Here is a 26,700-nt window from a genome sequence, read left to right as displayed (position 1 = left end):
TAACTGAAAGGAGATATAATTAATATACAATTATTAGTTAAATAATAATAAATAATAATATTGAGTAACTAAAAAATGTTGTCGATAGGTATTTTTGTAAAAAGAATAAGTAAAGTTATAAATTTAGAATTCGGAAAACTTACTCAAACATGAAAACTAATTTAGAATTATAGAATTGATTAAGTGCTATTTTTATATTTCGTAATTTTAAAGTCATAGAATTGCTTAAGAGTATATTTATAGTTAATATTTTAAACTAAAATTCATTGGAAGATTTTGATTGGTACCCAATATTCTTCCTTACGTTTTAGAGCTAGACATTTCAGTTTAAATTTTGCGCCCATTGAAAGCTTTTCGGAATGTCAAAAAAGCTGTATCATCTGGAAGCAGTGCCACCGGATCGCTCTTTTGTCTACAATCTGGCAACGCTAACCTGCGATCGCTACAAATTGACGTGATGGAAATCACACACACTCACCCACAATTGCACTCTCACTCTCAAAAATTCGCTTTGTTGCTATTTTCGCGTGGCTCCGTTTTGAACTCTGTTAAACATAATATTAGCAACAAAATGTGATATTATCGCGGCTTGTTTTACACACGCGTTTTCTAGTTTCATTTTTTTTGTTTATTTTTACCCCCTTTTTTCGTTCGATTTTGGCGACTTTGATTTCAGTCTGAAATTGTCAATCGGTGCGCCGGGTTCTCCTCCATTCTCCAATTGGAACGTGGGTGTGCGACAAGTGTGTGTGTGTGATGAGCGGGTTCAATCAACTGCAGTTTTCCATTCGCTCCCCCGCCCCTTTAAAAGACCTCTTTAAGAAGCTCTAAATTTATGCAATTAATGCATATTAAACTTATAAAGCAAACTTTGGCAAAAACAACTACGTAACAGCTGCGTTCTGTTGTGTGTGTGAGAAAGAGAGGGAGAGTGGGCAGAAGAGAACAAGAGGCGAGAGAGACAGGGAGAGAGTGATAAGTGAGAGGAGCGCTTTGTAACGGCACTGCGAAGCCGTATTTGAATTCCAGTGACGTTGGAAGAAACAACTGTAAAAGGCAAAAACAAAGACAATGTTTATAAGCTATTTATTCCGCTTTGATTGATATAAATGAATATGCAGTGCGGTTAGTTATACAACTGGCCTGCAAAAAGGCACTCATTAAAAACGCCCGAGATGAATTTCACAGCGGCGGCAACAAGTGCAATAATAAAAAACCAAAACGCCAAACAAAATCCCCCCAAAAAGTGCCAACAAGAAAACACAAAAAATAATAATAATAATAATAAAAAGACGGAGAAACGTTAATTATAACGAGCCACGAAATCGCATAAAGAAATCAACAAGTGTGTGTCTGCCTTTTTTTCCTATTCGCTTTCATTCATGCGGTCAACTCAACAACAACAACAAGAACAAAAACAACTCAATAAACAACGACGTTCGCTGATAAAAGCCCTGCAGTTACACAAAAAACAATAACAACATCAGCAAAGATAGGTAAGAACTTCGTCTGGCTATTGAGCTTTAAGTAAGTTTATTGTGTTCTTAGTTACAGCGCTCAAGTCGCTTAACCAGTTAGTTGGCAACATCTACTACATTTGCCTTTGCCGCCGATTATTTACTATTTGCAAAACATTCGAGTTGGACAAGCTTTTCGGTTTTATATCAATGGTGCGCTGTATACAGTGCGTTACAAAAAAGCAAAAACAATCAGAGTTAAATATTCAAATTTATATATGAATATTCATTAAATTAAATTTATTTTTCAATTTTGAAACTATTTCAAAAATGAAATATTCTTAAAAACGGATCTATTTCGTTTGTGTTTAAAAACACTAAACCTAATGTCGACCTTCCGCTGAATTTTTTATCGTTGCTATGACAGCTATGTGATATCGATTTTAATAAATTTAAAACCTTTACCACAACTATTACTATACCTCAAAGAATATATAAGCAAATTGAAAATCCCATCCGGGCTGTATATACTTTTTGCTATAACTTATAACTTTACAATAGAGAGGGTAGATCGCATAGAAACATTGACTTTCCTAGTGATGCTGATCAAGAATATATATACTTTATAGGGTCGAAATCATGTTTCCTTTATAGATGTTTCCAAACGTTTACTAAAATTAAAATAATATTTTAATTTTCAATTTTTTTTTTTAATTAACTTTTTGTAAGGCTATACAATTCCCATCTTTAATGCACTGTTCCGGATAAGTACCATATATTTGGTTTTCTAAAAAAAAAAATATTAAATAAACTAATTATAAATATGGATTGTACTGTATCTGGGTGTATTCAATCAAGTACAGAAACCCACAGACACGTGAGTAGCATGTAAACAGAGCGGCTAGCTAATGACAGATCTCGATGGGTGGCGGAGCGGAGAGGTCTTCGAAAGCGCATAATCATCCGGGTTGGATAATCACAGCCAACAGATTACTTAGGTAACCAGATGGGCGAGGTATACGATCGTTCGCCAGCAGCCAAGGCCAACTCCCAAGAGTATGCATGTTAAAATTCAAGTCCACTAAATAGATGTAAAAAACATATCCCCTTTTTTGTTCAGCTTAAACGTTCTAAGACTAAGTTTTACCCAAATGGGGCAACAAAATGTTATAATCTCATATATAAGGTCAGAGAAGTTGATACTCAAAAGTATTAAAAGTAAACCCCATTTCCTTATTAAGATTTATGTGGCCATCAAACAAAGTAACTTCTGTAATTCAGTATCTGTAAACTAAACATTCACCAGAAGGTTAGATTATGAGACCTTTTTTTCATTTAAGAATTAAATATTCGACTTCAAAAGTTAAACCATCAATAAGACCGTTCAGTTGGAAACCTCTGATTTTAGTACATTCACATTAACCGAAACATGTTTTTCTAGTTTTCTAATTTTGATTACATCATATTTCCAAAGTACCCTTAAACTATTTGTAAAATCACTGAACTGCGACAAACTCTAAAACTTGGATATTCTGGCCGTGTTTAGGGCTTCAGTCATCAACCGGCCGAAATCAGAGTGGACCATGGTAAAGAGTTTTACGGCCCGCTCCTGCAGAAACTGACTGGCTTCGGTCAGGTGCTCGGACAAGTTTCGAATGAGTCGCTTCCTGCCGCAATTGTCCAGGGTATAGGTCCAGAAGTCGGTGACCTGACTGAAGTTATCCTCTGTGTCGCCGCTCATATATCGGTAGACATCTCCGGTCAACGGACAGCAGGTTTGCAGGGCCAACGCCCGGGGACTTTCCTTGGGGCCGCAAAACGAGTTGGGGAAGTAGTTGGGAGCCCCGCTCTGGTTGTCAGTCACCGTCATCGGGCCATCTCGCTGAAAGTTTCGCACATTGACCCTGTAGGGACAATTGACCGGTATCTGCATGTAGTTGGCGCCCAAGCGGTAGCGCTGCGTGTCTCCGTAGGCAAATAGACGACCCTGTAGCATCTTATCCGGCGAGGGTTCGATTCCCGGAACCATGTGCGCCGGACTGAAGGCCAGCTGCTCTACCTCCGTGAAGTAGTTGGTGGGATTGCGGTCAAGGACGAGTTTGCCAACTGGTAATAGGGGAAAGTCCTTTTGGGGCCACACCTTGGTCACATCGAACGGATTGAAACGACACTTTTTGGCCTCCTCATTGAGCATTACCTAAAGTTTAAAGATCGTATTAGGTAATGCTTTTAGTAAGGTATAGCAGGTATTTGATAAAGTGATATATGGTACGGTCTAGGCTATATTTTAACATACTACTTTGTTCCTACAAAGTATACATACATATTAAGATATTCTGGATCTATATATAAACATATATGTTAGGCAAAAGTTTTAGGTTATAAAGTAAAAGGCTTTATACAATTTTTTTTTTACTAAAAATTGTAAATAATAAGTAGTGGTATAAGTAATAGGTAATTTCCTATACATAGTAATTGTTATATTAGTAATACTGCAATTTTAATTGCTTTCAAATACAATTAAATATGTGAACATTTTAAGAGAACAATAATCAATTACCATTATATAGAATAATATTACAGAATAAGGTTTTAAATTATTCAATTGTTTACTGTTCACCCCGTTGTTGCTTAAGTTCCTACCTGAATATACATGGACCAGCTGGGATAGTTTCCCTTCTTGATCGAGTTATAAAGATCCCTGATTGCATAATCCGGGTCGTGGGACATCAGTTCGTCGCATCGTCGGCTGTCCAGATTCTTGATGCCCTGATCCGTTTTAAAGTGAAACTTGACGTACTGTGTTTCCCCATTTGGATTGATCATGCGATAGGTGTGAACTCCGTAGCCGTGCATGTGGCGATATCCATCAGGTGTTCCGCGATCACTGAAGTACATGAGCAGGGCATGCAGCGTCTCCGGACGGAGGGTCATAAAGTCCCAGAACATGTCGGGATCCCTTAGATGGGTCTGCGGATTGCGCTTTTGAGCATGGACCAGGCTGGGAAACAGCGATGGGTCCCGCACATAATGCACCGGCATGTTGCAGCCCACAATGTCCCAGATGCCGTCGTCGGTGTAGAATTTTACGGCGAAGCCACGCTGTTCTCGGATCGTGTCCGCAGAACCCTGCTCCCCACAGGCCACCGAAAATCTCATGGCGATGGCTGTGCGTTTCTTTACCTTATCGAAAACGGTGGCAGCACAGAACTTGGAAATGTCATGGGTGCACTCAAAGTAGCCAAAGGCCCCAGCTCCCTTGGCATAAGCCACTCGTTCGGGAATTCGCTCCCTATCGAAATGCATTATCTCGTCGAGGAACTGGAAATCCTGAAGCAGGACCGGACCCCTTGGACCCACCGTCTGTGTAGCATCCTTAACGCCCACCGGAACCCCACTGGAGGTTGTGATCTCCTTCTGCACCTCGGAGTCGTTGTTCTTGTAGTCGATCAACTGATTGGTGGCCGGATCGCGGGAACACATTTTTCAATTTTAAATCTAAATGGTATCGCCACAGAAATTAGATCTTTAAATTTCCAAAAAACCAAAAAAAAAACGAATCCAGAGAAGTTTTTTTTTCAAAATTGATTTGAACAGCAAAAGCGGATGTGTGAGTGATTCTGATCGGGTAAATGTGTCAACTTTAAATGAAGTTTAGTTCTAAGAACACCTGAGATCAATTATTTTAAAATACGTAAGGCAAAGGAAGATTTGAGCAAACCAAATGTGTTTCTATATAATATTTGTACTATACCTCTGTTACCGACAAGAGCTTTAATTAAATTAAGACATTGTCAAACCCTCTGAGTAAAAGTTATTATTATCAAAAACTAAAAATCCGATTTCTGTATAATATTTAGTTTATAATAACTTGTATTACATAGAGGTACCTCTCCCACGATTACTGTCCTTTCATTTTTAAGTATTCATAAGCTAAAAAATAACGTATTAAGGCATTAATTTAATGTTCTTTATCTCTAATGTAAAGCAAAAACGAAGATAGAAATAATAAATAATTCTTTGTTGAAAAGATAAATTTTGTTGAAAATACAAAAAGCTTTTCATATAGGTTGGTTTTTCCTATGAATAAAAGGGTATCTTTAAATTTGGCAGTTTCAAGGTAGAATAACGGATAAGTAATCGGTCTTATTCTAAGGCAAACTTTATCAGCATTTTTACGAAAACTTAGATACAGAGTTGTTCATTCAGTTTAGCCTTAGATTTATTATTTTTGGCATTGCTTGAAGCGACTCGCGACATTCACGAGAGTTCAAAGGTGAGAAAATGACAATTCAGCCAAGGAGGTCTGCGTCAGTGGCACCACGATAAGCGATAATGGGGAAAAACTAAAGGGAAATCCGGGGGGAGTAAGAAAATAAACCTAGTGCGACAGAACCCATAGAGCCATGGGGCTTATCGGCTGTTCTAGCACTCGAGCGAAAATCGCAAAAAAATCGGGCGAGAAAAACAAATTCACATAATGGTAAATGGCCAGAAGAAACAATAAATGTCTGATAGTCAGAAATTTTGTTTCAGCGCTATCGGCAGTGAGTGAATTTTTTTTTTTACCTTCCCATTTTTGCCGCAATGGGTGTTTTTATCTGCCCCTGGGCCAGTCAATAAAGCGTTGAAGATTATGATTTCGGTATTTTTTTTGGGGTTTTTGTATAACCTTTTCTTTTTTTGGAGTGTTGCTTTGGTTTATAGAAGTTCAATAAGCGCTATGCCTAGTACACAGGTGTGTCTGGCATACTGCTGATATGGGATCGTAAAACAAATGACCCCACTCTACTAAAAATATCCGTTGGGGGCCATGTAACGAAAAGTGTTCGGTTGTCGGGCACTCGAGTTGACACCTACATTGTGTGTGCACTAACGACATATACATTCATATATTTGTAGATTTACCGGCGATACTTCAGTTAGATTAGCAGCGGCCCATCATTAAAACTTTAATGTGTTCGTCTTGCGTTTTGAGGGTTTAGGCACCAATAGATTGATATATGACATCTAATCGATTATTTTTACAACTTACAGTTGCCGGGCGTTACTATACGACTATGTGATTGGAATTCCTTCGACCAACTTGTAAATAAAAAGTAACCATACCATGAAGCATCCGCAGGACCTGAGCGTTACGGATGGTCAGCAGCTAATGAAGGTGAACAAGGTGGAGAAAATGGAGCAGGAGCTTCAAGAGCCTGGTATGTTTAGTCCCTTAAATTTTAATTATGATTTTACCTTTTATTTTAGAATTTTTTACTTTAGTTGATAGGGCTTATATAAATATAAAATTAGTGTGAAATCAGAATGTTTTAAAATGACAGTTCAGCCAATTAAAAATCTAACCAAAACTCTACAATGTTGTCATAAATATTTCTTTTTTTAGAATAGTACTTTATTACCAATATTTTTTTAAGAACAATAGGTAAATAAATGTATTTAATTTCTTCCCTAAAACGTTGAAGATTTAAAAACTGGAAATCAATCGATTTAAGAAAATTTTTAATGGATTGCAATAGTTTAAAGTTTAAGAGTAATTTAGACAAAATAATTGAATAATGTTTCTTTTCCTAGAAAGTTTTAAACGATTCGTTTATACATACTTTTATTATTTTTCAACTGTAAAGTTTTAAAGCTTTAAAGTTTAATAAGTCATATTTATTTTAAGCAAACCGATGCGAACAACACGCTCTACACGTGGCACGTGTGGTAGCAAAATCATGTCCAAATCTAATAGGCCGGCAGTGGTATTATAAATAGAGCGTCGTGGCCTTGATAAGACCGCTTTTCAACCGATAAGCGGGGCCAGCAATCATTATAAATGTTTTTAATTTGTTTATTGATTAGGAAAATTTGCTGGCGCTGCTGCAACCGCTGATGTTGGAATTAAAGTTACAATTGAAGCGAAGCACAGATGGAAAAAGCAAAAATGCCAGCCAAAAGGGCTGTGAAAAACAATGGAAACGCGCACAAATTTAAGCGCTGCGAAACGTAATCGTAATGTTTAACTTAACCCCGAAGGGTTAAATATGCGCAATGACAAACACACAAAGCGACTAAGTACCGGGCTTATATACATATACGTATACCTAACCAGCTTACAAGCCGGTCCCACATTGTTGAATATTTATAGAGACGATCAGCCGGGCTGTCTATAGCTTTAGCTCAGGCTTCAAATGGGGCTTGTGTCACCTTAGTCGAGTGCATTTACTTCTTTTTTTTTACTCGCAGCTGAAGGCAAATTCGTACCTATTTATGCCTCCTGTAATTCCGTGGTATTATTCATGGGAGAGGTTCAGGGGCCCGGGCCGCCATATGCTATTGCTATGTATATCAACTGAAGACAGAACGGAACGCCCGATTCTCACACCCTGCTGATATGATATGGAGGTTATCGCCCAGACACGAACTCCATTGATTTGCATTCGCCTTCGGCGGCTCGGCTATTGCAAATCTCCGGCGTTTGATTCATTGAGACTTTTTTTTTATTTAGTTCTGGTTCGTTTTCGTTCTGGGTCAAGCGGTATAATTAAAAAGAGCGCTTTCCGCTATCTGAGATGGTTTAGCCGCCATGGCAGACAAACCAACGAAATAGCCCACATAAATCTATCTTTTTCTTGTGCCTATCATTATGATATCCGCCTTGGACATTCATTAATTTCCATGGTAGATAATTCAAGAAGTGCCTTGCGTCACATGTGATATAAAGTAAACAAATAAGTCACTTTGCTTGAGGTCTAGAAGCGTTTCGCAATCGCCAAGCACATATCCGTATATATATGGGATAAAGAACACTGAGAATGGCCGCCAGATAAGCTAGTTTCCATTTCAAAACTATTGCCAAGAAGTGGGTTTCGAAAAGGTTCATTGGATTAAATTAAATTTAAATTGTATTAAATTTGTTGATTTGAAAAAAAGGAAAAAGGGGAAACCTTCGAAATTGACTTTTGTTGTCTTAAAAATATACTATTTTCATGTATTTATTACAAACCATGATACTTACTGGTGCATTTTTGTAGTATCTTGTAACTCTGTACTTATATAAATATTACTTAGTTTTCCGAAATGAAATGAACTGCTGACCAAGACAGAAACTTAATCTTCAGAACCCAAGTCGCACTACTCCAAGGGGTTGGAGGGAAAAGCTTTTTGAGTCGAGTACTTGGCTGTAGTAGAACTCAGAAAACCCATTCCCGAGATTTGCTCCTTACACAATCCACTTGTCCAAACTATCCTCACACTTGAGCTAATTCTCCAATTAGCTAGAGCTGCGGGCGCTTTATTCAATTGCGATGCCTATTATATCTTATTGTTTCACGCAGGAGATGAGATCGCCGCGCCGAGTATCGCACAGATACAGGAAAGCGAGCAAACCACTCAGCCAATGTGGACACATTTCACTTAAAGTTGTCGCCGCTAAATGAAGTGTAAATAGTAAATTGCAGTCAAACATTATGAATACCATAATCGTCATTATTGCCACCGCCATCGTCATCGTCATCATTGCATTCATATGGCAGCAGTCCGTCGAGTCAGCCGACAACAAGTGATCATGATCATGAAGTCGATGACGAACCGCACATGCAAATCACATGTGTATCCCATGGATACGGAGGCCGCGAGCTCGGGTTCATGCTTCGGTGTGTTGTCTCTATAAAAATGTATGCAAATAAAATAATAAGTTTCGCACAAAATTCACTTAACGCAGCACCAGAAGATCGAGAAAAAGGGAAAACAAAAAGCGCCGGGATAGCGGCTTGCATTTGGCTTGGCTAATTTTCATAATTCCTTGGAAATTGCAACCGGCAAGGGACGCCACATGTGGCCGGGAAAAGCGACAGCCATCAGCTCGAACATGACATGCATTTTACTTCAATTCTATCTCTTTCTCCGTTGTTTTCCACTCTTACTGATGTTTGTACACTATTTTCATCACCACCACACCCCAGGAAACGTATGTATCTCTCGGATAGCAGCAACTGTTGCAGTTGCTGGATTCGAATTCGGATTGCCGATTGTGGGGACATTTGTTGTGTTTGTTGTGTATGTGCTTGTGATTCACTTGGATCGGATCAGTTGGGCCCTGCATTCAAACCAAAACATATGCGTCATGTCCTGATCGCGCGTTCACATATAGTTACACAGATTACAGATGCGTTTTCGTAAACATATTTTGTAATTGCACTTAACGCAATCTCTCAACCCCATTTCAAGGAACCAACCAGATGACGTTTCGGATCAATGAAAAACCGGGAGAATCTGTTGTTTTGGTGAGAATAAGTGAAATATATTCCAGCAATAACATGAAGCTCAGATTATTCACTAAATAAGACTTCATTTATATAGGGTATAAAAAGTCTTACATTTCTGTTCTAGCAACACAAAAATTGTGATCGAAATCAGATATTTTAGAAATATTGCAATATGTGCTGTTATATTCAGAGCAAAATCGACTTCAAAATGAGGTGTTATAATTTAAAATATATGTCGTTCAATAAACTGAAATTAAGTCTATAGCCTTTAAATATAACTTAAAGAAAATTCAATTTCAGATGCAATCTGATGTAGCTGAAAAGTTCTTTGGTCATAAATAGGTGTTAGTCTGATAAAAATAATGATTTTAAGTCTTTAGCCATTTAGTGCAAACTAAAACAAATTCTACGTTATATGCCATAAAATCAAGCAAAAGATATTGTTGTTTTGATTTGTCATCTAAAAACATAGTCTGATAAAACTGTTCAAATAATGATCGTTTCAGTTGTATCACTACCGTTTACATTCAATCAAAATTCGCTGCGTATAGCAATTAGCAAAAATTAACCCCTTTGTTGTCACCAGAATCGCCACATCATAATTATATCAAGTTTCTGCAAAGCCGCTGTTGATGATGTCCGATGATGACGCCAATCGGGCGGCATTCGAAATGGATTGGATTGGAATGGAATGGAATGAGGCAAAGTGCACCATGAGTGGGCAACTGGGGCTGGTGCTGGAGCTCCGTTTCGTCACAGAAATTCCGCCGTATAAAGTACGGCTGGCCAGCTGACTGCGATTGTGCATGCGATGGTATTGAATGACAGCAAATTATATTCAATTGAATCAGAAGTATCAATCAGCGCTGTGGCCCAAGCAACCGAAAAAGCAAACCAATCACTTCAAGTGCCTTCTGTCACCTTTCGTCATCGGTTTTCCACTCATCGCTACCACAAATGTCTGTGAAAACTCGGAATTTTCCGACTGTTTTTCAGAATATCTGTGATAAGCGTCAGAGAAGCGAGTGCTTTGAACGGCTTAGCTTGAGGCGCTTACTAATCGACTCAACCAAGACAATATATCATCAGCAACAACGACCTATTATAAATGCCTCACTATATATGCAGTCCTCTCTTTTTCTCTTGCTGCCCCTCTATCCGTGGCTCTTTCGCCCCCTCTAACTGCATCTCTTTCTACCCCTCTATCTGCATCTCTTTCTGTCGCTGTCTGAGGCGTCGAGGCTGCAGCTCCGGCTTTGATAAGCAACTACGGAGATACCAGACTGACTGTTTGTCAATCCGAAAGTGAAGTGATCTACAAATAGAATAATAGAGAAACACATTTCCCCTAAGGGTAAAAAGCTATCATATTGTTTAACAATCCTAGGAGTATTCGAAGAATTTACCCCTTTTATCAGTCTAAAACCAGACAGGCAGTGAGTGAGAGCAGCCCTTATTGATTATTTTTTCCCTAGCTACAAATTACGCGTTTATAAATTTTAAGTTTATTAGAAATATTAGACCAATAACCAATTACCTAAAAAGGCATTGAAAAATATTTATTTTCAATAAAATATAATTGGAAAACATCTACTATTTTTAAAAAGTTGTTTCTTTTCCTTCTGATGTTAAAAAAAAATTGAAAGAATTAATAAATACAAACGCCTTTTAGGTATGCAACATATTTTTCCAGACCAGAGTAGTAGTAAAGTTAGTGAAATGTTTAAGTCAATTTATAGCAATTTTTCATTAATTTAAAATAACATTTTGAAAACTTTTAAAATTTGTAACATTCTAAACGCAATTTGTCGGCAGTTTATATCATATTTGTATCAAATCCTAATGCATCGTAAAAATCCGAATTTCTATAGCACCTTTCCTCATCTATCGTGATAAGCCTCGCAACTCAAGACCTTTTTCGGGGTACCCAACTTTTGGTAATCTTCGAAACTGTGAACAAAAATAAGCAATAAACACTATTTATTTAAATGAAAGCTCAAAAACACACAGAGCCCAAAACAAATATATACACAGATATGGTTTTATTATGTGTGCCATTAAACAATTTGAATTATATACCCAGTACCAGCAGCAGCAGCAGCAGTATGCCGGCACATGTGTGAGTGGAATCCGCTTAATCTACTCTGATAAGCGTCGATCCTCTGCGCATGTCCCCGATTTGAAAGCGATCGAAAACGCGATGCAGGCCGATCCGAGCGATCCGATCCGAACTGTTAACAATTTTGCCAAGACGACTGACGGGGCTGCAATAAGATTAATCAAGGTGCCAACAACAAACGGCCAGAATAGCCACTGCCGTAGTAATAATATTTATTAAAGTTTGTACGATCGTTGGGCTCGGTCAGCTTCGAGCCAGCCGAACGATCCAAAGCTTTCGTTGTCGCTTCGTCGGGGCCGTCGGCTTCTATATCTACAACAAATAATATTAAGACAGTTAGTACGTGTTGAGAACATTATTTGAGGTTTAGTCAGTGTTTTGCACTAGGCGGTAATAATACAGACAGCCGAAAGGGACCGCAGGCTCACAACCTAACCACCAAAAACAAAACAAGCCGCCGGCTTTAAAGAAACACTGCGAAAAATATTCAAGACCACCCGTGTGGCGACAATTAAAAAGGATTCGCCAACAATATTCCCTCCCCAGAAAAGGACTGTGATATTTTTTACCATTTCACTTACCGTTCAATGCACATCAGACATTATTTATTTATGCAACTCAAAGGGACGTACTCCTCACATATGTAAATATATATATATCGTATCGAACCAATTGCCGTCGGTTCGGTTCGCTTCGGTTTTTCAACGGTGCGGTGTTTTCCCTCGCTCCTTAACTTTCGTTGCTTCAGCTATTTTCGGTTTTAATTTGTGCAAATATTTAACTTTACTTAAGTGTGTCTCTGGCCCCTCACCTTAGCTGCCTCGAAACAAAAGCAGCAAAAAGCAGCGAGAATTATAAAAAAAAAAATGTTCACCAACAATAACAACAAAGTCGGCAGTAGCGACAAAAGCAGCAACCGTTTGTGAAAAACTCAATTCACCAAAGACTGTTAAGGATTTTCAAATATTTACCCGGGGTGCCCCAATCGCTTACCTCGTCAGCGATCTTCATTAATACGTATCAGGAACTAGACTTGCGTCTCCCACACTTTGTGCAATCCGTTGCTACCAACCGGATCGGTTTAAATACAATTTCTAAACGTGAACTATCAGCAGAGATCAACGCAATCTAAATGTATGCCTCAATGTTGCCCAGTTTGCTAAATATGAAAACGGAGAATCTGACTAACTCAAGCTACGACGATGCTTTTCTTCTGGAAGAAAACCTTTTGCATATTATGGGTGAGTGGCGTATAAATGGAAGAACTTCTTGTCTTACTAAAAATGGGTTTTTATTTACCAAATATGTTTTTTTATACTCTTCGATTCGTTTTGGAAAACGATTTCAATAATAAATTTTGGGGTTAAGTGAGGCTCTAAATGTTAGCAGTAATTATATACTACTTTAAAGGACAGTTATCAATAATTATAATAGCAATTGTAAAATAATTAAACGAAAGGGTTTGTTGGAAGTAGTCATGTTAATATTGTTAACTTTGAATGGAGGATTGCGAAAATCAATTAGAAAACAAGATTAGTCCTGTACGCTTTATATCAAATTATTTACCCCCTGAGCTTTAATGGTCTATTATAAAGATTAAACAGATTTATGTGATTAAAAGTAATCTAAAACTTTTGGGGGTTAATCTTTGTTGGTAGTTAATTTTAAAAAAATGCGCAACATCAATAGAAGTCACTCATACATTGCATTTAGAATCTGCAGAATTTCCCGCAACCTTTAATTTCATCGAGTCATGCTGAGAAATGCTTCTGCGAAGCATGATAACATTAATAGTAAAGTTATATTATTAGTATAATAGTAGATTATTAGTGTTAAAAATGTTTACAATTTCGAAAGAGGAAAATAGAATTCTTAACCTTTGCCTTATATAAACTAGTTGAGAATAAAGTTGTATATATAGAGGGTGTCTATAGGTCTAAATTGGCCCTTTTTGCAATGTGTTTCGTTCCCAGAGTTGAACACCTCTGATAAGATACACTTAATTGCGTCCATGACAACATCGCATACAAGTCAAACCAAAATCAGGCGACAAAATTCATCTAGATCACTCCTCATTATGTGTCCATTGATTTGCGATTTTGGGGTGTTAAAAAAACAATTGCAGTGTAATTCGTTGCTCCATTCTCGATGTGCCTTTTATCTATGGCTATATCTGGCATCAGATAAGTGAGTCCATAATGTGCAAGACATTCATTGGGGATGGAGGATTTATCGTGGCACCATGGGCCTATTATCACATATAGCTGAACCATAAACACAACTTTATTGCAGTTCTTATCAGCGATTATGATTCTCTGCCCGTGTTCATCTAAGGCGATAAGATTCCACCACTAGCCAAGAAACAGAGAAAGTCACAAACAGCCAATGGCAAACAGAATTAGTGGAATAATGTATTTTCAACAAATCCATCTTATAAAATGCATAGATTGTATTATCTCTCTCTTTACCTCGCACGCATAAATTAATAAAAAATGCGTATTTTTAACTAAAGAAAATGTTTTTTTTTTTATATTATACCAAAAAGAATATTTTATTATTTTATTTTTCCAACCCAGAGTATCCAAATGTTCGATCATTGAAATTTACAATCACAACATTTCTTTCTTTGTTTAGAACAAATTAATACAATTATATTGCGTGCTTTCAATTGAGATCAAAAACATTAAAATAAATGTTTTTGTTTATTTCATCAAAACTGTTCTGCGATTTGATTATCAAGCTAAAGATAGAACCAACCTAAAATCAGTCAGCCGAAATAAAAATTGTTCCTATATTATTTTCACACACGACTGGCTGGGTTGATTGTCAATAGCAAGTTGTAAAACCTTAAAATTATTGGTGCCTTTATTACTGATATACGTGGCCCTCTCGATCCCGAACTTATCAAGGGCGTTGTAGCCCCTTCACAAAAACAGCGGTCAGAAGAGAAACAACTTCAACTACAAATACAGGAGCGATTGTACTTAATTTCTTTGCAATTATTCAGCTACCTTAGTAACTAATCACTAGTTCTCCGATGACTTCGATCTAACCGGAAATACTAGCCGGTGTTGTATGCATATGACTATGTATTAGAGAGGACCACTCGAGATTTACATCTACAGAAGCCCGTTGTTATCGATAAGTATTGTCAAAAAGCCGCAGAAATTGAGTCTGATTAAGTCTCAACACTTCAAAACACCAAAAACCTGAAAAGATAAGCCGAAATTTAATTTTATGCTTGTTATCTGTAAATTTTTGAGTACTTTAAACGCTTGAATCCAAAATACTGTATCCATGCAAATTTGAATGGGTTCTTGATTCTTGAAAATCTTCTATAAAGTTATCTTATTTTTTTGGGGTAGGTTCAAGCCAATTCGACCTAATTTCGTTGGTCATGCTGACAAGCTGCATTCTCTGTTTTGTACATCCCATTCTGAGAAGTGCTAATTAAAACTTGATTTGATTATTTTTAATCACTGCTTTCACACGCTCAGAGTCACTGCTTCAGTCACCGTGACTTGCTGTTAGCTTTTCGCTGGAAGAAAGAGTCTGAGTGCCGCGAATGCTAATTAGTTATATAATCTTAATCGCATCTTAAAAGGGCAATGAGGAAGATTGTCTTAAAGAGGTGATCTATGCAAAATAAACAACTGATCAAATCAAAGAAGTGTAATTTAGAGCTGAGCTTTGGGTGAATTAAACGAGCGCTTGGCGCACCGCACTCAAGTTCTAAATGTCATGATACGCGGTTCAAGGCGAGGATTGCTTTAATTGCTGGCGGCTATTTGCTGTTTGGAGATACAAATGTATCTGAAACACGTTAGCGCCCAATTAAGAGGCCAGACGGACACGGCGACCATAACAAACATAGTTAATGGAAATTACACTTGACTCGATTCTAAGTACCAGGCGAGAAGTTTTACTTTCAGCATCAGGTCTACAGATACTGACACACAGATACAATAGTTTTAGCAGTCGGGTTGCTGTTTGATTGGTCCGCATGTCGTATGCCGCTTGCCGCTTTGCCTTTTTGTTAATAACAATTTAATTGAGACGTTTTTAGTATTTTAATTATAGACAATATGAGCGCAATTATTAGTCATAAAAATAATGATAATGCCAATAAAAAAGTTGAATCTTACGAGCCGTTGTTGCTTTTAATTGGATCAGGCCAGCAAGGGGTAATCTGAGTGGCTGGATGGCCATACAAGATTATTAGATTTTCGACTAACCTAACCTAGCCCAACTTGAGCCAAAGATCGCATTCGGTTAGCTGGAAAAGCCTCAAAGTGTTTACAGTACCTATATTTGTTTTGCAAAAATGTCCCAACTATTTCACAACCGCATGAGGGCTTTTCCTATTTTTATAATCCATTCCCCAAAACACTGAAGTATAAATCAATGATTAATCGTTTTTAGAGATAATGCAATTTTGTTTTCATGTTTTATACGATAGATGGACTATTTGTACAATATTTGAAATCTATATTGTAGGCAGAATAGATTAACAATAATCGACCAATATTTGCCTCTCACTGACTTTGTAGTTTATCGCACAAATAGTAAAAAAGTTGACAATTTCTAATGTCCAGGGTAAACATCCATTCGGAGATCATCCCCAGTTAATAATGAAGGAATCATTCTCAAAATTCGCAATAGGGTGCGAATACCATCCTATAAAGATCACAAAGAGTCTTTCTGGAGGTGATCTCAGCGTTTGGGCTGGGATTAGTATTTGCAGTGATTTCATAGATATTTCCACCCACAAGTGTTTGCTCAATTTAAACTCCGGCTCTAAATTTTCCCCATGTTTTTTCCTAAATGATGCAATGCTAAAATTGGGTTTTCAACTTGCTGTAATGCCCTTCCAATATTTATGGTGCAAAATTTAATTGCAGTTTGCAAACATTCAATATAACCTTTTGGTGGCTGGGTCAAAATCATTAGCTTAAATTACAGGAGGAGGCAAAGACTATTCCCGTAGACTTGACTTGTTTCCCTGAAATTACAAATGCAATTACGTCGCGAAATAAACTAAAATCTTGCAAGTTCAAGGAACTATTGGAACCCCGACGATTATTTTAAAAGGGATGAAACAAATACACAACCTTGAGAGTTGCATCACTGCTGGGCGTTGTCATGAGCTCAAATCGTGGGTGGGTGCATGCAGCTGCGCAAGTTACTGATAATATTATATATATACCCCCTATATGTTTGTTTCCTAAGCGAGATTTCTACCTGGCAATTAGACAGCATATAGCGGCGTCCGTCTTACGCATATTTATTAAATTTGATCTCTGACATGCTATTTAAACGAAGTAAACTTAAAAGCTATTTTAAAAGTTGCTTTGATACCCTTACAGAGTGTATTCTAATGTTTTTGTAACGCAGGGAAGTAGACAGCCCCCAAAAGTTGCATGTAATAAATACATAAGTCGAAACGATCCGGATAACTATATCATTTATCTACCAATCGAAAAATTAAATGTAACAAAATTCGTTTTTTTTAAACTTGTAGTCATAGATATAATCATTTTTAAGATTTCAGAAATGCGGATTTAATTTAGTGGAAATCTGACAAATGAGAAAACTAATTATAAAATAATTATACACATATTATTTTATAAAAATCAAAGGGTATATTAATTGTAATATTAAAATTTGTAAATTTAAATTGTTTGACTTGGTTACCTTATACCTTTTGATGTAGAGGGTATGCACATAAATAAGAACATAATTGTCAACAACAGCCCAACTGATATCTCGCTGATTCATTTTTAATTTTTTTTCCCCTGCCTTCGATTTCTTTTCTATTTTTGCTAATTGCTCTGGTCGCATGTGGACAACGTGTGTGCAGCTATTGTTTCGGATTCGGTTTCGATTTCCAGTGTTTTCATTTCGCTTGCCGATTTTAAATTGATCATACGCCGTGTGTGCTATCAGCAGCGGTTGGGAGCTTCGCTGTTGGCTGCCATTAGGCACGTTATTGAGTCTCTGCCGCGGCGCTGCGACGTCGATAAGAGGGTATATGGAATATATAGCTTGATTGGGGGCTATAAATGTGTGTGCGGCCAGATGGGGTTAAGGGGTTTCAAAATTACACACTTATGTGTGCTAATGCTAGTCGTTCGCATTGTCGATGAAAAAAACAAAACAATAATTAAGGTCTTTGCTAAATTGCTCTCTTCGATTGTATATACTCAACAATCTGTGCATTAGATTTAGTTGACTTCTCTAAACCGAGCACAAACGAATTCATTTAAATCGAAATTGTTAGAAATTATCATATCTTTTTTAAGACTACATAAGCCAATCAAAAACGTGGACATGTTGGAAATGTGGGTTTCATTATAAAACCTTAAGCTGCCAGTTGAAAATTCAGTTTAAATGATAAAATGATATGAGACACAGTTACCTTTATGTCTCCCATTAAAATTCCTCCATAAATTTTTTTTATAGATCTACAACTGATTGCTGCAAGGATATGGTGGAGTAGATTTCCTACTCCATTTACAACCCACAATAATGCAAACTGCATGTTATCAAATTTCATTGCTTTTTGTGACTAATGGTTGACTAATACAACAAAAAGGCTCTTATTCATACAAAAGTTGCCTAGAAATAAATTATAGATGAACACGTAATCGAAAACATTGTTAATAATAACTAGGAGTTTTTATTCAATCCACAAAGTTCAAATAGTTTTTTTAAAGCCTTTCGTTTGTTTAAACTCGTTTTTCTCAGAACTACTTTTTTTGAGATTGGTTGACATGATATTTCAAGTTCTACTAACCCGATTAATTTGAAGTTTGGTATTTATCTTGTTTATACTACTACTTATAATTTTAATTATAAGTCTTTTAATAATATTCAAAATGGTCGAAAAAATTGGTTAAAAAACATTTTTTTTTCAAGTTGTCGCCGTTTTGTTATTTTTAATTACTCCACTCCACTGGCCTGTAACTCGGCGTATAATAGGGTTTTTTTGGTTCTTAAATTGTCAATGAAAAACATATACAAAATTTTATATTAAAAATGTTTTTCATTTGTTTTTTATCATGCTTGAAAAAATGTCTAAAATTCAGGCTTCTAGACCAGAATACCCCCTAAAGAATATATTTGCTTATATATCGTTATTTGTTAAAGACACAAATATAAATTTAGTAAACAACGAAATTGTGTCCAAAAATAAATACAACATTTTGCGTAGTTCGGGCAAAGTTCTTACCCAACTCATGTTTGCCAGAGTATTCATATGTGGATACGTATACGTATGGTACACACATGTGTATGTACATAATAGGCTCACTCTAAAATATTTTTTAATCATTGAAGAGAAGGAACTAATCAAAACAATTATAAATTTAAAGAGGTCTTCCCTAAAAATCATTGCCTTTTTCTCTATAAATGTTGCAGAATGAGTTTCTTTTTGGTTGATTGTTGGTTTAATTTTTTAAATATTGTTGTTTATTTATAAAAGCTTAGAGAAGAAAAGAGTATGATTTCGGATGTATCCATCCATCTGCTTTAAAATTATCATCAATGCGCGAAATATTTGATTCTCTCATTTCGCAACCACTCTCTAGAACTATTTATTTATACGTTTTTTGGGGGTTTTTGGGGGCTTGTCGCCCGCTGAGCGCGAATTTAGTGTTCGGCATATTTATTAAACAAATTTAGCACGAATACAGTAAAAGGTTAAAAGATAAAAATGTTCATATGTGCTGATGGTTTTATGGGCTTCTCAAGAGGCAACACTTGTTTGTAGCTTCTTATCAGTAAAGGTGAAATCTATGTACATATACGTTTGATAGCTGTTTTGCAGCTCATGCGTTTTATCAAGAACCATAAACTATTTGCGGAAAATACGCATAAGAAATCATCCAAATAATTTTTAGCGAATCAAGAATCCGATATTTTTAATCTCAGATTACGATTAGCCCACTTCAGTGGGAGCATCAGAAGCGCGAACAACATTTTTGCAATACTAACGATGACGCAGCTCGAAAAAAATGAACTCTAACGATGACTTGGCTAAAAATATATAAAACTTACACCGGGGCCTGTTTTCCCCCACCCAGGGAGAGTGCGAGTGAGGCAGCAGTAGTGTGCGACAGGGATAGCAAGCGATGGGGCGAGAAAGTTTTATGTCCGAAATGATAGCAAACGAGTATAATGCTTTTATTTACCTTTTTTTTTTATTTGTTGGGGTTTCAGTGTATTTCTTGTTCGTGGAGCTGGAAAAACAACAGCATTAACCTATGATAAAACAGCAAAAGCACACCCATACACAAAGAGATAAGAACTTTTGGCAGTTATTACCAACGCGCTGTTTCTTTACTTAAACTTCTCTTGGTCGAATGCCTTCTCCTATTTTGAGTTGGATTTTCAAGCGGTGAGGATATATTTCAGGTCTATATCAGGTGTCGATCGGAATTGTCGGACTGCCGTGATTAACTGTCTGAGAATCTGTAAGCAAACTGGGAAATTTGCTGTTTGGAGTGCAATCATGAGTCTATTAAATGTTTGCCAATCAATTAACAGAAAGAGAATTTCCAGTAGATGATAACTTATAAGCCCTCTCCCCTCGCTTTGAATTAATCACAGTTCTTCTTTAACGTAATTAATTAAAGGAAATATACCTGTAAAATATATACTTAACTATAAAAACTATATCTTGATGTTAGAATCCAATAAATACTCTTCTCTATTTTATGGAAATCCAAAATGCATACCAGGTGTTTAAAAGTGGTATAGATCTATTTGACTTTGGATACGGTTATTTATATTTTCCTACCATTTTACAAAATCACATTAACTGGAAGATTATAATTAATATATAAATAAGTTAACTGCCAAGTATGTTCTAAAAGATAATAAAACGACGTTAACAATTGAAACAAAATAACAATATATATAGCATAATAAATATATACATTTTTTTTAGATACACTTTTCTTCTAATACTAAATTTAGCAATAGTGTTTGGGGATATTTAGAAAAACAGATAAATATGGGATTTAAAGGCTAATGCCTAAAAATGCTTGCTTTTGTAACGTTATTGTTTGTAAACACATTGTACGAGCACTTTTATTGTTTTTTATTAAAAGTAACTACTATTTGCCGCCTCTTCCTCTTTTACGTTTTACAAGTATTTCTAGTTTCTCTCTTTCTCCGTCTCCCCAAATGATTTTCTCATACACACACGCGATTCCTCATAACGATGTTCAAATTAAAGCCGGCTTTTTTTCTACACATTTTATTTATTTATTTGTTTATTCGTTTGCCCGATGTCGTCGTTGATGTTGTTGTTGTTTTTCTCCACCAAGTGAATTTCTATCTCTGCGTCTGCGTCTGTATTTGTGAGAGCTCCAAGTCTGGTTTTTGGGGAGAGAGAGCGAGATATGCAAACACAGTTGAATTGATTTAAGCGTCGATTAACGCACACACTCGCCTTCAGCGCACAGTGGAAATGGGTGTTAAAAATAAATTTGGAAGTCACAGAACAGTAAAAACATGGATTATAGAAATTAAACTAAAAAGTAAATTATTTAGTATTGAATTAATACTTATTCATTAATGCTATGTGTAGTTCATTGAAGTCCCACTTATTAAAAATATGATTTATTGAAAAACTTATTTCCGACTCAAAAATTATTTTTTTTCAACTTTCTAAGAAATTTTCTTTTAATGTTTGTTATTGTAAGATCTCAAAAAATATAGTAACATAAACTTTTTTTAATAAACTATCCACACAAACATCAAACACTTTTTTGTGTTCTAATCAACTTAATTTGAAAAATAGAAATAGACTACGACTGGGACTTTATTTTAAACGGAGGAAAGCCAGTTTAAAAACTTAAATTCATGCACAGTTTTCTACGAATAACCATTTAAAAAAAGAACATGCAATTAAAATAAATATACAATATTCTGGTTGTAAATTAACTAGTTTTGAGCTTTCCCAACCCACTGTGCAGCGGCAGAGAGAGCGAGCAAGAGAGGTGCAAAGACAACTTACGATACGACGACTGAAAAATGTCGGGTCGTGTGTTTTTTCTTTAATCAGTTGCATTAAAATGGTGCGCAAGTCCGGTAGAGTTAAAATTTCTAGTCGCGATCGCGTCGCCGTTGGTAACATTCTGTTGCGTGGCAAAGTGGGCGGTGGGCGGGTCGCTGTTGCAGCAGCGGCGGCAGAGGCAGCGGCAGCGGGACGACGTCGACGCAGGCGCGACAGCAGCGCCAGTCGCACTGCCTCAAGTGATGGTCTGTTGTTGTTGTTGTTGTTATTATTGTTTTTGCCATTTCTGTTTGTTGCTATTGCGCGATTTTTTACAAAACCCCAACTAAATGACCCCAGTATCGTACGTCGCACAGCTGCGGTAAAAATAAAAGCCCACCGAATATAATCTTTTTAGTACTGATATGGTAGGGCAGATTTTATCCCTTGATTTTCCTTGTTTTTTTTTTTTAATTATTTTTATTTGATTTTTGCGAATTATACATTTTTGATTTTTGTTAGAAGATTAAAAATTTTGTAAGTAAATAAGATTTGTATTTATAAATATTTATTTGTCTACAAATTAAATTAAATTGTTTTAAGCCGTCATGAACTTAAAATTATTCAAATTTACATATAATAATATTTATTTTATTGCCTTGAAAATTACAAGTCTTACAAGAAGAAGAATGAACAATAAAAATACCAAATATTTAAAATAAAAGTTTTATGTAAATTGTTTGGTAGTGGTATTATTGTGTCCGTAGATATTTGTGTAAAAATTTGTGCCAATGCATTGGCTTTAATTGCCGTTTTTGTGCAAATTTGCTTGTGCAGTTTAAACAGCATATCCAATAGATGTCAAACTACAGAGAGGAATTTACGTAGGCTCAAGCAACGGTAAAACTGTGCGTGTTTCCAGCCCCTGAGCCTACAAAACTGTGGTACTCAGCATGACGAAACACTTCTTTGAAAAACAAAAAAAGAAAATAAACTAAACACATATCTCAGCAGTCAACCTTTTTTATAGATTATTGATAGATTATTGTTAAAAGGTAAGGAAAGAAAAAAGTGTGAGTTAAAGTGGTTGTCGGTAAATAGGACTATGTATATTAGGTTACTATTTTAAAATTTAGAAAAATGTTTGCTGATTCTCGTACGAACTTCCACTTACTCCGTATTTTTTTTTTTTTTTGCAGAATCGGAGAGCCATATAATGCACGCGGATGCCCTGGCCTCTGGCTATCCGGCTGCCTCGCAGCCCCACAGTCCGATCGGCCACGCCCTCAGTCCCAATGGCGTTGGATTGGGATTGAGCAATAGTAGCAACCAGAGCAGCGAAAACTTTGCGCTCTGCAACGGAAACGGAAACGGCAATGCGGGCAGCGCAGGAGGCGGAAGTGCCAGCAGTGGCAGCAATAACAACAACAGCATGTTCTCGCCCAACAACAACCTAAGCGGAAGCGGAAGTGGCAGCAGTCAGCAGCAATTGCAGCAACAACAACAGCAACAGCAACAACAATCGCCCACCGTCTGCGCCATTTGCGGAGATCGAGCCACGGGGAAACATTACGGCGCCTCGAGCTGTGATGGCTGCAAAGGATTCTTCAGACGGAGTGTCCGGAAGAACCATCAGTACACATGCAGGTAGGTTAAAAAAATATTCTAATTTTTGTTAGGGAAAGAATGCAATTAATTGTCAAGCATAGAAATAATTTTGAGTAATTGTGGGGAACAAATAATAATCAGAGTAGTGCTAAAGTTAACCCCAAATGGTAAAATACATAATAGAGCTTAGGATCAAGTATTTATACCATTTTCTGGTAGTTAAGTTTTCTTATTACTGCTTATAGCCATAAAACCAGTAACACCGGGAAGTATCATGAACTTTGACAGGATACAAATCGTGTAAAGGAACTTAAAAAGGAATTTATCTTTATCTTTTTTAAAATTTATAAATAAAGCACAACATGCTGGAAACACTTCAGGAGTTTACAGCTTAACGAATTTGTCAGTAAAAAGATTTCAGTTATATTAATAACTTCCGTACACAAAATTTAATGTAAATTGAAAGAACTATTTTTATGTAAGCTTTTCATGGAGGTTATTGTGAATTCTTTTGGAAGAATGCTAGTTAGAGAAATCAAATGCTCTTGTTTAATTCCATTCCCTACTCAACTCCGCTTTTCTTTGGCAGATTCTCGCGGAACTGCGTGGTGGACAAGGACAAGCGGAATCAGTGCCGCTACTGCCGGCTGAGGAAGTGCTTCAAGGCGGGCATGAAGAAGGAGGCGGTTCAGAATGAACGGGATCGGATCAGTTGCCGACGCACCTCCAATGACGACCCGGATCCGGGTAACGGGCTGTCCGTGATCTCACTGGTCAAGGCTGAGAACGAGTCGCGTCAGTCGAAGGCAGGCGCTGCCATGGAGCCAAACATCAACGAGGATCTCTCCACCAAGCAGTTCGCCAGCATTAACGACGTCTGCGAGTCGATGAAGCAACAACTGCTGACCCTGGTGGAGTGGGCCAAGCAAATACCGGCCTTCAACGAGCTGCAGCTGGACGACCAAGTGGCTCTGTTGCGGGCCCATGCCGGTGAGCACCTGCTCCTCGGTCTGTCGCGTCGCTCGATGCACCTTAAGGATGTCCTGCTGCTGAGCAACAACTGCGTGATAACCAGACACTGTCCAGGTGGGTTTCTATTTAAATAACAAGCTTAAATTAAAGAAAATTAAATAAAAATTTCCTAATTTTCCCTTGCAGATCCCCTTGTTTCACCCAATTTGGATATCTCGCGAATCGGCGCCCGCATTATTGATGAATTGGTGACGGTCATGAAGGATGTGGGCATCGATGACACAGAATTCGCCTGTATTAAGGCCCTGGTCTTCTTCGATCCCAGTGAGTTTTTAGCAAAATTTAGCCGAGAGAACATTTTAGTTATTTTACAATAAACCATCTTTAGATGCCAAGGGCTTAAACGAACCGCATCGCATCAAATCGCTTAGGCATCAGATACTCAATAATCTCGAGGACTACATTTCGGATCGGCAATACGAGTCGCGCGGTCGCTTTGGCGAAATTCTGCTCATCCTGCCAGTTCTGCAGTCTATCACCTGGCAGATGATCGAGCAGATTCAGTTTGCCAAGATCTTTGGTGTGGCCCACATCGATTCGCTGCTTCAGGAAATGCTGCTGGGAGGTAAGTTCACTTAAATGTTGCCAAAGTTATATGTGATTTTTTTTTAAACGATTACATTTTTGCAGGAGAGTTAGCCGACAATCCTCTGCCTCTGTCGCCGCCCAACCAGTCGAATGACTATCAGAGCCCCACCCACACAGGCAACATGGAGGGCGGCAGTCAGGTGAACTCCTCCCTGGACACGCTGGCCGCGTCCGGCGGCCAAAGCGCGCATACTCTCGACCTGGAGGTGCAGCACATCCAGGCTCTGATCGAGGCGAACAGCGCGGACGAATCCTTTCGGGCCTATGCGGCCAGTACGGCGGCAGCTGCCTCGTCCTCCTCCTCTGCACCCGCCTCCGTTGCCCCGGCCGCGATCTCGCCCCCGCTCAACAGCCCCAAGTCACAACAACAACAACAACAGCAGCAACAGCAACAACACCAGCAACATGCGACGCACCACCAGCAACAGCAGCAGCAGGAGAGCTCTTACCTGGACATGCCGGTCAAGCACTACAATGGCAGTCGGTCTGGAGCGCTGCCATCGCAGCACAGTCCCCAGCGGATGCATCCCTACCAAAGAGCGGTCGCCTCGCCGGTCGAAGTGGCCAGCGGTGGTGGCGGCGGTCTGGGTCTCCGCAATCCCGCCGACATTACGCTCAACGAGTACAACCGGAGCGAAGGCAGTAGCGCCGAGGAGTTGCTGCGGCGTACTCCACTCAAGATCCGAGCTACGGAGATGCTCACTGCGCCCGCTGGCTATGGAATGGGTGAGTAGCAAAGTTATTTGATGTTAAGCAATCAATAAAGACTTTTAAGTTACTTACACAACTTCCACACAAAGTCTCTATATGAAAAACTAGCTTGATTGACATTAATTTAAGCAAATTAAAAATATTTTATTTCATTCGGGTTCATTACCTTTACCAAGCATTGCAGTTATGCAAATTTTAAAACCTAAGCATTTCGTATTTTAAGCGCTGTTTTTCCATACTAATTTGTATGCTTTTGTGCCTTTTCAGAACCCTGTCGCATGACGCTGAAACAGGAGCCAGAAACTGGCTACTGAACGGATAATCATAGGTGCAATATGCAGCTTGCAACACAGGAAACCCTTTAAGCACACACCTTACACACATACAGGCCCTCTCTTGCTGTACTCCCCACCAAGTGCTATATAGAGATGAAATTGAAAATGAACTTACTTAATTGTTATGCCTTGAACCATTTTGATACTTTTTATTAGTCCATAAGTAGGTATTTTGGAAATTGTTGCTTAATTTTTAAATGTTAAACGCAGTTGCAATCTATTTTTGGAGTCATATTTTGCTCAAGAAGTTTATTTTATACTTATACATACATACATATATACACCATCTAGCATGTACTGAGTTTGTTGGTTATTTGGTTATCTTATCCTTGTGCGTGGATCACAAAGCATTCATATAGGCCATGCAATATATTGTTTTAGGTTAGGGTGTTGTCTAGATTATGCGCTAAAAGTGTAATATATATATTTAATGCTAAACAAAGAACTATTTTTATATGAGTATGTATAATAATACAAACTATTTCTAAGATGGCTGAATGAATAAACACAAAATTCAAATAAAAATGGGAAAATGTGAACGTAAATAAATTAATGTGTACATTTTTAAAAACAAACTTGCTATTTCGATTTT

General features: G+C 37.6%; 2 protein-coding genes across 4 annotated transcripts; one reads left to right on the top strand and one right to left on the bottom strand.

The window, feature by feature from the left end:
- The first annotated feature begins 510 nt into the window (after nucleotides 1-510).
- Nucleotides 511-26,633, top strand: LOC108141854 (transcription factor HNF-4 homolog). Of its 3 annotated transcripts, XM_017265447.2 has the most exons (8): nucleotides 511-1,496; nucleotides 6,495-6,661; nucleotides 23,034-23,481; nucleotides 24,032-24,528; nucleotides 24,601-24,738; nucleotides 24,803-25,039; nucleotides 25,105-25,788; nucleotides 26,041-26,633. In XM_017265447.2, the coding sequence occupies exons 2-8, from the start codon at nucleotides 6,568-6,570 to the stop codon at nucleotides 26,085-26,087; spliced, it is 2,145 nt and encodes a 714-aa protein (XP_017120936.1). In that variant the 5' UTR covers nucleotides 511-1,496; nucleotides 6,495-6,567; the 3' UTR covers nucleotides 26,088-26,633. The 3 variants fall into 3 exon arrangements, with proteins under 3 accessions (XP_017120936.1, XP_017120935.1, XP_017120934.1); XM_017265446.2 differs by lacking the exons at nucleotides 511-1,496; nucleotides 6,495-6,661 and adding an exon at nucleotides 12,227-13,072; XM_017265445.1 differs by lacking the exons at nucleotides 511-1,496; nucleotides 6,495-6,661 and adding an exon at nucleotides 21,899-22,100.
- Nucleotides 2,846-5,451, bottom strand: LOC108141855 (catalase). Its single transcript, XM_017265448.2, has 2 exons — nucleotides 4,101-5,451; nucleotides 2,846-3,654 (listed from the first exon to the last, which is right to left on the bottom strand). Exons 1-2 carry the CDS (start codon nucleotides 4,938-4,940, stop codon nucleotides 2,974-2,976), a joined length of 1,521 nt encoding a protein of 506 aa, XP_017120937.1. The 5' UTR covers nucleotides 4,941-5,451; the 3' UTR covers nucleotides 2,846-2,973.
- Nucleotides 26,634-26,700: the final 67 nt, after the last annotated feature.

This window comes from Drosophila elegans, unplaced genomic scaffold (genome assembly GCF_018152505.1).
Source record: "Drosophila elegans isolate 14027-0461.03 unplaced genomic scaffold, ASM1815250v1 contig_814, whole genome shotgun sequence".
Classification (NCBI taxonomy): Eukaryota; Metazoa; Arthropoda; class Insecta; order Diptera; family Drosophilidae; genus Drosophila; species Drosophila elegans.
The sequence above is the reverse complement of the archived record's forward strand: the minus strand, read 5'-3'. Positions and strand labels throughout refer to the sequence as shown.